The sequence below is a fragment of the Fusarium subglutinans genome, assembly GCF_013396075.1.
Source record: "Fusarium subglutinans strain NRRL 66333 chromosome Unknown NRRL66333_c0000028, whole genome shotgun sequence".
Classification (NCBI taxonomy): Eukaryota; Fungi; Ascomycota; class Sordariomycetes; order Hypocreales; family Nectriaceae; genus Fusarium; species Fusarium subglutinans.
Genome location: NW_023502091.1, coordinates 341,387 through 354,663, shown reverse-complemented (window position 1 = coordinate 354,663; position 13,277 = coordinate 341,387). Strand labels below are relative to the sequence as shown.

Here is a 13,277-nt window from a genome sequence, read left to right as displayed (position 1 = left end):
GATCTCGAGTGAGCGTCCCTTTCTCCCAAGAGGTCAACGAAAGCGAATTCTGGTAGTAAATGGTCAGCGAAATCGAGTGAAGGAGGATATATGTTGATTGACTCACCGATTATGACGAAGTCTTTGCACTGGAATTTGAGATTTTCCTGGACGAGTGACAGACTGACGGGCATATGTTCATGGCTGCGGAAGCGCACCCTTTGGGCCAAAACATTCCTTTACAACCGCGCGTGTCTATCATAGCCTTAGCGCTCGTCAATGGAGTTAACGGAAGATGGCCTATCGCTTGCTGGCACTCGTTGGCACTGGCGATGCTTGCTTTATTGAATCACGCCCCTATTTCACTAGGTACTTCGTTTTCTCTCCTTCACTTCTTCACTTCTTCGCTTTTCTCTCCCCTCATCAAAATTTTATTTAACTTCATCATTCATACTTCATCGTTCGGCAAAATCTTCAATGAGTGAGCTCACAGCCCCCTTTCGGCTATGGCTTCTAAGGGATCATCACCGCGTTTACAACTCCCAACCCCCCGTGAACACACAAATTGTTGCCTCGGCGGATCAGCTCACTCCCGGTAAAACGAGGCGGTCAAGGTTCGCCTACTATGGTCATCGCCATCGACCTGGGCAATATGTAAGTTCGTTCCTCTTCCTACGACTTCCCCAGCTCATCCAAACGAATCAGTTCTTCTGGAGTTGCATGGGCTTTCGACAACAACGAGCCAAAATTTGCCACTGGTTGGGAAACGCGCAGTGGTGCTCCTTCCACCGAAGTGAATGTGCCCTCAGCGCTATATTACGGATGTTCCAATAACTACGACAACCCGGAATAGGGCTTCAAGGTCCCCCACGATCCACAAGTTCTTACCTGGCGGTTTGTGCAAAGGGCAGGGACGTAATCAACGCAAGCTTATGACTTGCGCTTACTACGGATTCCTCGTTGAAGAGCCATTCAAGCATCTCATCGTTGTCGACAAGGATCTCCCAGATGATATCCGAAGATCTCCTCATTTGGCCAAGGTCAAACAGATCATGAGAAAGCTCGGTAAGAAACCATTTGAGATCGTTGGAGACTACCTACGAAAACTATGGTCTCACTCGTGGAACTACATTTGTCAGTCTGAGGGGCTGGAACATCAAAGTGCATTCAACGTCGTCCTTTGCATTCTGTCGCCTGTGACTTGGCCATCTGACACCCGAGTTGAAATCACCAATGCTTTGAGACACGCCGGTTTCTTGCACGATATTACTCGTGAGAGATTTGCCTTGAGATTTTTCCCCGACTTTTCAACGGCGGTTTTCGCTTGGTACCGTGGTATGTTCTCCCATTGCCTCCTGTTGAAACTTTCCTGACAATTTTCTAGGATGTCGCCCATACTCTGTTATCTCTCGTATCCCATTCATGGCGACTGAACACACCAAAGCTCAAGGCAAGTTGCCTTTGCATCTGTCTCATATCAGGACTAACATTATCACTGCAGCCAAAAAGTGCGGTACCTCTTTTATGCCGTCTACATAGACTTCATTCCCAAGGTCATCAGAGAGATCCTCAAGGGGTATTGGTTGTTGATTAATGTACCAAACACTATTATCAATAAATAAGAATAGTGGCCACACATGGTAGTTACGAACGGCATGTCTACTTGAACAGATTGCGAGATTACAATGGTCCCAGGAGACAAATGTTAGTGCCGAGGATGTATCGCTTCGAATTACGCGTGTTTCATATCTAAAGTGCAATGGAATAGGATCGCGGGCTATAGATCTGAATAATATCTATAACTTTTGATAAGTACTATATGTATGACGCATAGCTTCTTCTTTGGGTGGGATATGAGGGAACTTCCTCTTGCTGCTTGACCAGATTAATGTGAACTCTGTCTACGATGACTACACCGTCGAGACTAAGGTTATACTCAGCAAGTCCATGTCGTCGAAAGCTTACAACAAGGTTGAGTCGCACGGTCGAGGAGACTGGCTGCTACGAGTTCTGAAGAGAGTCGTACAACGAGGTCATGAAGGGGAGTAGATCGATGTGGCCACGAAGGATATCATGAACTGAGTGGTGTTGTTGATCCAGCTTCTCTTGTTGGTTGGAGGCTTGCGTCAGTGAATTTCCCTTTCCGTTGCTGAGCATAGAAATCGTGGCGTAGACCGTCATCTTGACGGCTGGGTACCTTGCTGATATCATGGTGGTCTTCGGTAAGTCCGTATACGGTGCTTTGTTGCAGTCGCAGAACCTAGAATATACGGAGTACTTGGAGCAGATGGTAACATTTACCTGGTCTGGCGACCACCAGAACTTCGGTGCGTATACTGTCAACTTCTGCATCGCCATGAGCAGTGACTCGGTCTTAGACACCCTTGGGGTTCTGCCCTCATACCAGGCACCCTTTGGTAATAATATTCGAGGAGAATGCCTTAGACAGGTAGTTCTGCTTGATGTAGAGTACTCTTGTGATCTCTGAGTTTCACTTGACAGTCCACCAACACGATCTTCTGCCTGTTCACTAATACAGACGCCTTAGGTAACTCTACCGTACCCGGCGAGCTCCTCCTCGATGTTCGTCAGATCGTTAGACGTCTTGGCCCCGATGGTCGCGCTGATCTTATTGAGTTATTGCTGATGTTCTTGATCAACCTAGTATATGATTCGCCTAGATCAAGTATTACCTGTGAAGCGAACTGTCCCAACAACCCCTGGCGGGCATGTAGGGGACGTGCTAGGGGAACATCTCATGCGAGCAGTCGAACCACTTTTGCTTGACGGTGCACTTGTCTCTTGCCGTTCCAAAAGCATACGATGGATAATTCCTTTCATTGTAGCTGGTCCAGGATCGAGATAATGGGAACTTGGACTTGCCTTAACAGCCGAACCATACGTAGCATGGGGCTTATACTTCACAAGGGCTGGTGCTAATATCTTTGTGAACCTTTCATACATCGACAGTTTACACGCCTTGGAGTAGTCCAGGAATGTCCATGGGATTAGGCTTTGGCGACTATCATTTGCTTCTTCCGGTTGAAATGGCTGGCGGATCCCAGCCTCGTCGCGAGATCACTTTGTCACACAGGTCGGAGGGCTGCACCAAGGATACAGCAAATTTACATGACGGTATCATTGAAAGAACGGAGGGTGAATGAGCTTCTGTGGAGAGTCAGCAACAGAATAGGTAGGCTTCAGGGCCACTGGTCATGCTGCTGGAGTCTCCGTCGGCAATTTGCTCGTTATTCTCAGGTACATACATGACATCTAGCTCTTTAGATGTACCCATTACCTAAGTTGACCCGGAGATTGAAGCACAGGCAAAGCCGCGAGGATGTACAAACGATTCATAATCACGTCCCAAGGAGTCGGAAGCTCTTTACATCAGTCCATAGAATTATCGCTGAAAAACAATCGAGGCGTTCTATACCTTTTCATTAATATGGTCAACAAGAAACTCAAATCCCTCGGCCCTCTCATTATAGTATTTACCGTGAAACCTATTGATTAAATCCTTCGATGCTTCCACCAGAACTCAGCTCGTAGGGCAAGGATAACATAACATCGTCACGCTGTCATCTTCTGGGCCAGGAGTTATTGCCGTATAGCGAACGCCGAAGGCCGAAATCATCATAGGTGTCAGATTTGTCACTGGGTCACTCATCTTAAGCCTTTTCAAACGGTCAGCCTCTACCGATTTGAACATTCAACGATTGACAAGAAACACTGTGGAACTGTAGCTGTGCCTCTGTCAGCCTTACCTTATCAGCCGATATGAGAATCGGGAGCGCCATATCCAATTCCACCTTGAACAGGACTAGACTTCATCTTCTTGTTCTTCGATAGTGGATTCGATACTTGGTAGGTCGAAAGTGGTTTCTCTCTGTTTGGCCCCCTTGTCATGAATGGTGGCATCCTGGTCGTGAGCAAGTGATGTCGCCGATGAGTCGGTCTCTTCTGGACCGGCTTCGGTACGGCTGATATGTCGTTTAATATGCTGCTAACCGTGGGACCAGCTCGATACGTAGCGCAGCATCGGAGCAAAAGCATCACCCTTTCCGATAGTTTGAAACTAGGTCATTTTCGTATCGCAGTCTTGGGATTAATTGGAGAGGCATTGACTCTTCCTCTTGAATTACATATGTAATATGTGTTCCTATGTATGTGCTAATCCACCGTCATTGGTCCCGAAATCCTCCTTTCATATTGTACGCATGACTTGAGTATAAGTCTGCTGCTGCTAAACCCACCAACACCTAGACCATATTGTGATTGCTGGTTGATTACTTCGTGCATTATCGTGCACCAGGAAGCTTTCCATTCTTAACAGGATAGTACTGATTGACTTCAAAATTGACTTGTGTCGTTTTGCCGAGAAACAGATGAAAGGATTGAGAAAGTAATACTTGATGGTGTTTTTTTCGCCCAGTCTTGCTGTTCGTCGCATATACTGGATTGATTCGGTACTTTAAGGATATCCCGACATGACAACGTCCAAATCCGAATCGATATCAATTTCCCCATTGCCCAGGAGTTCCTTGAAGGTGGACACTTATTAAATGGTCAGCGAATGAGGTGATGATCGGAGGGTATGTATCAGGTAACTTACAAATCCTAGTCTCTTCATATGAATCGAGGCCGAAATCATTGTACTGGAAGATAAGGTACTCCTTGATATGAAATAGTCCTGTGTGGATACACAAAAGCCGAAGGGCATAGTAATCGCTCTCTACTTTCACCCTTTCAGATGCGTATCGAATGAAACGCTCCAGGTCACGACAGGTCGGTGTGTCTTTTAGGCTGAACTGGTTAGCGAAATATAAACTTGTGATGATAGAGCTCACTCTTGTTTCAGACTCTGTTTGCGAAAATCGTCGAACCATTTGCGCCAAAAGTCTTTCTCGTTATCGGATCCAGGAACAGGAGGCTCAAGAACCAATCCATCAATGCCGCTCTCAAGTCGAGTTCGTTGCTCGGGTGTCATTTCACCGAAGTCTTCGGAAGTCCGTTTTTGCTTCTGGGGTACAGAGCTAGGAGAATCTGACGTATTATGATCACCGTTCGAATGATCGTTGCCTGGGAAGACCTGCAATATGGCAGAAATGAGTGGTGCTAGGGACGATCAGGAGGGCGGAGTGAGTGCGAGTATGATAGAGAAGGGTGCGAGATGTATGATGAAGAGAGAAAAGAGGAGACAACTGATTGGAGCCATGAGAAAACGAAGCCTTGAGGCAGGTCTATCTCCTTGGAAGGAACGAAGAGTCGCATGGTGGAGAGAATAAGATACGGCCATCTGAAGGAAGCCACGACATGGAACTTTTGGGGAAAGTGCATTGTTATTGAAAGGCACAAAGGTAACCTGGTATGGTCCAGGACTTCAATGGCAGGTACGGACACAAGATACCTTACCGAATGTGTCAAAAGGTGAGGTAGGTACTTAGGTACTCTGAGGCGCAGGTCTTTGCGTATTCGAGATACCTGGTATGATTGACGAGTAAGATGTTTGAACGATAGTGTAGGTAGTGAAAATAAGCTCTTTAAGGCCACGGAAGCCCCCCGGTTGGGTAAGTGAGTGAGTTGGTAAGTAAATGAACGCTCTTTAAGGCCGCGAATGCCCCCCTTCTTGGGTTGGTTGTGTGGTAAGTCAATGGACGCTCTTTAAGGCCGCGGATGCCCCCCTCTTGGGTTGGTTGTTTGGTAAGTGAAAATACGCTCTTCGAGGCCGCGGAAGCCCCTCCTCATGAACGCTAGCATCTTGTTAGTTATCTCCAGTGGTGTACCTATCACATTCGGGTCGGTACCATTTCCGTTGGTGGCCTTTTGCGCATTCTGTTTCGCGATGGCAATGAGTTTGTCGTAGGTTGTGGTTGTTTCGTGTGCAGGGAGTAATAAATTGTCTGGCCGAGTTACTCCTACATGCAAGAAAGAAAAGCAGAGAGAGTTAAGGAAAGGAAAAAAGAAAATTTTTAAGGGTTAATAAAGAAAAGAAGGATACAGTAGCACATTCATGCTTATATGCATAAGTCATGGTAGCATAAGTAAACTCGCAGTGTCAAGCAGTGTCAGGCAGTGCATTGATAGTTGATGAGGCAGAACAAGCTTAGTGCCGCGGCGCGACGAGGTCACCATGCAAAACTTTCAGCTACAAAGGAAATACAATGAATAAACCAAAGCATTGATGACCGAACTGTATGAGTGAGTGTGGTATTTATACTTGGGTTTTTCTCGAGCCATAGAAGAGACGTTGAATAAGTTATATAAGCTTGCATGGCCTGTCGACCTCGTTTAGGACCCTCCACAATATACCTAAGCTAGCTAAGCTACTAGTAATTTCCACTATTAGCCTGTTTCTGGGGCGAAAGTCCATCGGTTATCGACAAATACAGTGAAGCTGGGGCTCTGCCTTTGTCGGCTTTATGCTCCACGGCCATTTATACCCTTACGGAAGACAGTCAATTAATCTCCACTCTTCTGGTCTCCTGACGGGCCGTACCCTTCAGGCTAAGGAAGCTGTGTCCTAAAGAATGAGGATGCTTAGACAATTTTAGGATAACTTAGGCTTTTTATGATGAATTTAGGTTGCCTTTTGAGTAGGTAGGTAGGTTATTTGCCCTGGCGTGCCTAGTCGGGATTTCATTGATCACCGGGAATAACGAGCATCGGCATGGCCAGGGGACAGTGGGAGACGCTAAAAGACAGTGTCGGTTCCTGAATACGCAGGTACCTAAGGTAGTAGTCCCCCACTCCAATTTCACGCGCCGCTTATTACCTTATTATCTTTCAGCTGGAAGCCCAAGCTTGACGCGTAAAAATGCGCGGGCCTACACGAACGTCATAGTTCGGCAGTCGTTGCTTTTACCTTCTTTACCTTGCCTTGGCCGGCATCTTAAAGCTTCCAGCAATTTCCTCCGAAATTATCTCCTTAATTCCCCTCAGAAAACATGTCAGGTTGGTCTTGGTCGCCTAGACAGGCCATGCGACAAATGAGCCAGCCAGAGTTGAGCCACCAACCGCGTCCTACTATTCCGCCACTGAGCCTACCAAGCATGCCAGCGCTCAACCTACCTCATCCACCTGCTCCAAACCCAGCCCTACCTGTGTATAACCATCAGCCTGTCTATAACAAGCCTGGCCCTCTCCCTGTCTATAATAACCCTGTGCCTCCTCCTGTCCCGGTTCCTGGTCCCATCCCCAATAACTCAACTTCTCCTGCCTACTACAACCCACCACCACCATTTGTTCCGCACACATCCAGGGCTCAAGCACCAGGCGGTCCACCTTCACTTGTGAATACCTTCCGTATGACCAGAAAAACCGCTTCTGGAGCACCGCCAGTCCCGGCCCCAGCTCCAGCCCCAGCTACGACAACCACCAGCTCTCGGAAGCGCAAGTCTGATGTTGGTCCCGACACCACAAAAGAGGATCTTTTCCCGGACAATGTGCCGGATATAGACAGCGAAGATGAACGCCTAGCACTTCATGACTCAGACACTTGCAATGCCATTCGTCGCAAGATTCGTAACTGGATCGATTCAGGCGCTCAAAAAATTGGCGAGTTTCAGAAAACCATTGGAGTCAGTGGCAAATCCTACAATAGCTTTATGAACCGAACTGGTACTTGGGATGGCGAGAACACCGATACGTATATCAAAGCCCATCTCTTCTTCAAAAAGCGCGAGCTTCAGGGGCTCCCCCTCAAGGCCAACAAACCCAAGAAAGCAAAGACAGCTGCCTCCGCCAAAGCCCTTGAAGAAGTTCTTGATGTGAGCAACGTTGACCCACTTCCTGGTGAGGCAGACGGAACAGTTCCCATTTACGACACCTGCGACGAGATCCGCAAGAAGATTCGCCCTATGTTAGCCAAGGAGGGAATGACTCAAGCCGCTTTCATCCGGGCTCTCAATAAGAACCTCCCCGAAGGAAAAAGCGTATCCCCGGCCAATATGCGTTACTTCATGGGCCGAAAGGGAGTCCGCGATGGCAATACCAACATCACCTTCTATGCGGCTTACGTTTTCTTCGAAAAGAAGCGTATTCAGGCTGGCAAGCCCAGGACGCAATTCCGTCAGAAGATGGAGAAGGCATGGGGCAACAAAGGTTTTGATATTGAGCATGGGGCCAACCAACAGTACACTTGTTTTGCTGGTGAAGAGCCGGTAGTGGATGAGTTTGGCAAAATTGACTTTGTCGTGACAGGACGACGGAGGTGAGAGAGACGCATGTGCTTGTGAAAAGAAGAGGAGGAAACCTAAGAGGGGAGATGGTTTCAAGCCTGTAGGTGTTGTTTGATACCATAACATTTGAGCTGATTTGGGTGTGTTATCTACATAAACAGATGTCTAAATAGGAAAGGGAATAGTAAAAGGGCGTGTCTGGCGGGTTTGGTTCTAATCTATATCTAGTAAAGGAAAAGTATTGTCACCCATGGCCTCCTCGATTCTCTTCATAATTGCCAGTACCTTCTCCTCTTCTAGCCGGCGGCCAACTACTTGAACACCTACAGGTAATCCATGCATGGCATTTGCATCATAAAGTTTGTATGCACCCTTTGCAATGCCGTTGAGACCATTGAGGCTGAAGTCTCCTGGCAATTGATCCCGTGCCTTGTCGACATGTGTCACGGGCAAGACGCCAGCGGTATAGTCGAGCTATCCCAGATCAGCTTCGTCACGTTAGTTTGCGCTATCGATGAACATACCAGGTTGAACATGAAGGTATAGCCACAGCTGCTACATGCATCATGCATGCCCCTATGAGGAACAGCTGGAGTAGCATTGGGAGGGGTGATCAAGCAGTCAATACCGGATTTATCCCACCACTCAAACCATTTCCTCTTGTAAAGCTCGCGCTTAGCATTGAGTTGCCAGATCTCGTATCCGGATTGAGGATGCCAGTTCTGCAAGAGTCCAGCCCATATAGCGTCTCCTCGAATATACTTGACCCAAAGGTAATGCAAGTACTTCACCGATCGAGGAAGGCTGAAATAGAAGATCATTTGGGCAGCACCTCGATCGTTCCACTCTCCCCAACGAAAGAAGGATTTGACAGTCTTGAGGCCGTCGCTGCAGAGAAGGATAGAGGCTAGACATAGAGCTTCGTAAGGAGAAGGAGGATCAATCTCCACGATCTCATGGCCTGCGTTTCGTAGAGCAGATTCGGTCATCTCTAGTGCTCTTCGGCAAGCGGGACTGGGATCCACGACGCCGTCTGTTCGAAGGATTCCGACTCGTAAGTTCCTCTTCTCAGAGAACTCTTTCTCGATATCGGCTCTCCAAGGTAACGGGTGACAAGAATAGTCATAAGTCCAAGGTTTCATCTGGATGATTGATCGAGTGAAATAGGTCAGGTCGTTGAGTGTACGCGCCATGGGACTGTACACTGCAGGAACACCATCCTGCCCTGGCATGCTTGTTACCACTCCTGTCTTAAGCCATCTTCCTGTTGAGCATTTAAGTGCATAGCAGCCAGAGAAGTGAGCGGGGCAGCGAACACTTCCAGCAACATCGCTTCCAATTCCAATTCGGCCTCCCAATGCCAGCAAGGCACCTTCACCTCCTGTCGAACCACCAGCAGTGTAGCTTTTGTTGTATGGGTTTGATGTCACGCCCCATATGTCATTAGATGACTCAAAACTGAGGAGTGTGATGGGGACGTTGGTCTTGACATACGGGACAGCCCCAGCGTCTTTGAGTATTCTGACGGTATTTCCATCACGCAAAAGGGGCTGCCCAGCATGTGTGCTCATACCTACAGTGCTGTCGTACCCTTCCACTTCAACTGTATCCTTTAGGCTGACAGGTATACCAGCCAGAGGCCCTTTGAAATTGAGGGAGCCATCTGTGAGCCATTGCTCAGCCGAAGAAAGCAGGACTTCTGTTACACAGTTCGTTCTTTCGTGTGCCCTGAGGGCAACCTTACCATATGTATGAAGAATATCCGAGGCCTTACTTGAGTCTTTTTGGACAGCTTGGACTAGTTCTTCAATGGGCTTGTTCACAATCTCTCGATCCAAGACAGTGAAAGGAGCATGGTATGATGCTAGTCTCTTGATGCGCGATCTCCGTTCTTCTTGCTTGAACTGGCTTCAATGGTATTAGCAAGATATGTTATCCGAGTAAGAACTCTTAAGTTAAATTGGGAGATTGGCATTGTAAAAGGGGCCCTACCAAGCTCGACGATGTTGCAGGTAGCCCAAGAGCATCATAATGGTCAGTTCGTTCAGGAATATCAAGCAATCAGGTGCGCTAGAGTTTTTGGGCAAATTAAATAAAGAATACAACGAGAGTTTCCATGTCAATAGAGACGAGCTCAGTGGTATAACAGTGTTACAAGGACGAAATATGATCACGAGATACAACAATAGATAGCACTCTTAGTGAGCTTCCTGATGGAAGGACCCGCTGATAACCGGTCAAAACCCCCGCATCAACTCCACTGCCACTATCTTCAGTCTGGGGAATTAGCACCGATAAGTGGAACAATGTCGAAATACAAAGGAAAGACGTAAATTGAGAGGACGTTTTTTTTTAGAGTATTGATGTATTCCTGAGAACGAAATATCGTCTTCGGGTCTGAACTGAAGAGTAAATCTTGTGTATATTGTCTTAGCTGTGTTGTCTCGAAGTTCGTGCGGTTACATTGCATAAATATACGCGGTTGATAGGAGTTGCACGTCCGAAGCCTGTGGAGCCCATCACTTAGACTAGATATGGTAGTAACTTGTAGTTCTCTCGTTCGATACTGGATATGCACCGCCACTAGGCATAAGACAGGAGGCGTAACCATGCTTCGTTGATGTAAGAAGTAATTTGAATGTGCTGTGATTTAGTCTTATCCCGGTTGTGTAAGTTCAGGCAGGTATCGACACACAATCTTGGCCCTTACGTGGATACACGCTCATCAGAGAGTTTGTTCTAACGAAACTATGGCAAGATTACTCGCTCATGACCATTCTATTCAGTGTCGACATTCAAGGAGGTTAACTGGGCATGTATGTCAACGAAGTGCTTGGACTTGTAGTATCAAGTTTTTGAGCAGGTTTGATAGTTCACACTCTGAAATATAGAACTGGATCATTACTTGACCGTATTGATATTTCATAACACTGAGGAGCAAACTCAATAAGCCAAAGTAATTTTATCATTCCTGAAGAGCCTAGGCTCTCTCGTAAAGACTTCTGGTGAGACAAGACTAGCCTAGCAATATAAGCTTCGTATGTATTCATGATACATCTTGTTTGGTGTCTCATGATGAGTCCTGGCGTACTTTTCGTAAATATTATTCAGAGAACCCATGGTAATATGGCGAATACAGGTCTTGATAAGGATGCTTCTGGGCTACATGACTAACAGGACAGAAAGAAAAAAAAGTCAATAGTCAACAAGAACATAATGTCTATTCCATTTCACCAAATTCACTCAAAAGAACCTTCAATCCTAGCATGATCTACCTTCGTCTAGATACCCGACCTCGGGTAGGTCACGATCGGAGGACTAAGCCCCGTGCTCCGGCGCGGAGATCGGATGGCCCGTGCGCGGAAAAGAGGTTGGGTATCAGAAGCTTTTGTACCTAGTTCTCCACTAGCATGAAGGTCACCGTCATATGAGAAGAGCCTGTAACAATCTTTTCTCTTTCACCAACCACCATCATGTCGGTCGATCCGCAGCAGCTGTTGGACACGGTAAGACATGCGGCTCTTTCCCCCAAGATATTTTACTTATTGTGCTGTAGCTCTCGAGCCAGGTTCGCCAATACGCCGACGTTGCTTCCGAGTTCATTGATAAGAATGTCGACCGCGCCGCTGTAGTTGTCAGAGAGACTCTGTCCACCTCGGAATGGGTGCCAGAGTCTGTCAGGCCTAAGCCTGCGGTGAAAGAAGTGGTGGCAGTCGTTTCTTTGGGCCGCTTCGAAAGGCTCCAGAACTGGATTGCCGAGCACAAAATTTTGACTGGAATGATTGTCTTGACCTGCGGAACCGTCGTTTATAAAGGATACTATGAAAGTCGCTCCATGAGAAAGACAAGACGAGCGAGAAGGGCACGAAATGGCGGACGTACTGATGTCGTCGTTATCGCCGGATCTCCAACTCTTCCTTTGACAAGGTCTTTGTCTTTGGACATGGAGAGACGGGGTTTCATCGTCTTCATCGTCTGCAACGCCGCTGAGGATGAGTCCATGGTTCAGGCTATGAAGCGACCCGATGTTCGACCTCTGAGCATTGATACCACTGACGTGAGTTTGCCTCATGGGCTTTCGTGCGACTATACTGACATTTCCCTAGCCTCCTAATGCTGGCTCTGCCATCGAGCATTTTGCCCACTTCCTCCAATCGCCCCAAGCTCCTGGCCCTGGAATGAAGCCCAACCAGCTCACTCTGAAATCCGTTATCCTGATCCCGAGCCTCCACTACCAAACTTCTCCTATCGCGACAATCCCACCATCCAGCTTTGCCGACCTTTTCAATACCCACCTCCTCCAGCCCATCCTTGCAATCCAGGCTTTCCTACCACTACTCACATCCCGCTTGAACCCCATCGGAGAAAAATGGATTCCTCCCAAGGTTCTTGTCTTTACCCCCTCTATCATTTCCTCTATCAACCCACCATTTCATGCGCCCGAGGCTACCGTTTGCTCGGCCTTGTCCGCTTTCACGGAAGTCCTCACCGCTGAACTTAGACCCCTCGATATTCCGGTGACCCACATGCAGCTCGGCACGTTCGACTTCTCCAGTTTCGTCCCGACTCGTGGCGGTCCCAACCAAGGCCTCGTCACTGCAGGAAACCCTGAGTCTCCTCTTGTCTGGCCCGAGGGCGCCCGACACGTGTATGCTCGAAACTTTGTCGCACAAACCAGCTCTGCCATCTCCGGAGGTCGTATCCGTGGACTGAAGGGAAGCTCGCTTCGACGCCTCCACAACTCTGTGTTCGATGTGATTGATGGTTCCATCACTGCTGACACCGTACGAGTTGGCCTCGGTGCCAGCGTGTACGGCTTCGTCGGACGATGGGCCCCCCGAGGCCTCGTCTCATGGATGATGGGCATCCGCCGAGTCGACGAGCTCTCCACATGGAAGACAAGCTCCTATGAAGGCTCAGAAAGCAGTGACGAGGATGATGAGAGCGAGAAGGGCGAAGGAGAATCAAGCGAATTTGTCGCCGTCCCATCAGATGCTAACGTCTGGCATGCTGACAATGAGGGAGCCATGTGGACTCCCCAGGCATCTGAAACCGCTTGAGCGATGAAGATTGAAATTTATGCTGGATATCCGATATAAATTGGATCTGCATGACACG

The 13,277-nt window shown here is 47.9% G+C and overlaps 5 protein-coding genes across 5 annotated transcripts; 3 read left to right on the top strand and 2 right to left on the bottom strand.

The window, feature by feature from the left end:
* Positions 1 to 604: 604 nt before the first annotated feature.
* Positions 605 to 1,518, top strand: FSUBG_3294 (heat shock 70 kDa 12B; the record flags this gene model as incomplete). The annotated part of the gene is made up of 3 exons (XM_036681159.1): positions 605 to 633; positions 833 to 1,314; positions 1,364 to 1,518. The coding sequence occupies 3 exons, from the start codon at positions 605 to 607 to the stop codon at positions 1,516 to 1,518; spliced, it is 666 nt and encodes a 221-aa protein (XP_036541255.1).
* Positions 1,519 to 4,453: 2,935 nt separating this feature from the next.
* Positions 4,454 to 5,253, bottom strand: FSUBG_3293 (uncharacterized protein; the record flags this gene model as incomplete). The annotated part of the gene is made up of 4 exons (XM_036681158.1): positions 4,454 to 4,536; positions 4,595 to 4,785; positions 4,830 to 5,071; positions 5,185 to 5,253. The coding sequence occupies 4 exons, from the start codon at positions 5,251 to 5,253 to the stop codon at positions 4,454 to 4,456; spliced, it is 585 nt and encodes a 194-aa protein (XP_036541254.1).
* Positions 5,254 to 6,926: 1,673 nt separating this feature from the next.
* FSUBG_3292 (uncharacterized protein) lies at positions 6,927 to 8,195 on the top strand (the record flags this gene model as incomplete). The annotated part of the gene is made up of 1 exon (XM_036681157.1): positions 6,927 to 8,195. One exon carries the CDS (start codon positions 6,927 to 6,929, stop codon positions 8,193 to 8,195), a length of 1,269 nt encoding a protein of 422 aa, XP_036541253.1.
* A 177-nt stretch (positions 8,196 to 8,372) lies between these two features.
* On the bottom strand, positions 8,373 to 10,189 carry FSUBG_3291 (amidase (acetamidase); the record flags this gene model as incomplete). The annotated part of the gene is made up of 4 exons (XM_036681156.1): positions 8,373 to 8,633; positions 8,684 to 9,858; positions 9,904 to 10,067; positions 10,152 to 10,189. 4 exons carry the CDS (start codon positions 10,187 to 10,189, stop codon positions 8,373 to 8,375), a joined length of 1,638 nt encoding a protein of 545 aa, XP_036541252.1.
* Positions 10,190 to 11,632: 1,443 nt separating this feature from the next.
* Positions 11,633 to 13,219, top strand: FSUBG_3290 (DUF1776-domain protein; the record flags this gene model as incomplete). Its single annotated transcript, XM_036681155.1, has 3 exons — positions 11,633 to 11,665; positions 11,716 to 12,216; positions 12,266 to 13,219. The coding sequence occupies 3 exons, from the start codon at positions 11,633 to 11,635 to the stop codon at positions 13,217 to 13,219; spliced, it is 1,488 nt and encodes a 495-aa protein (XP_036541251.1).
* Positions 13,220 to 13,277: the final 58 nt, after the last annotated feature.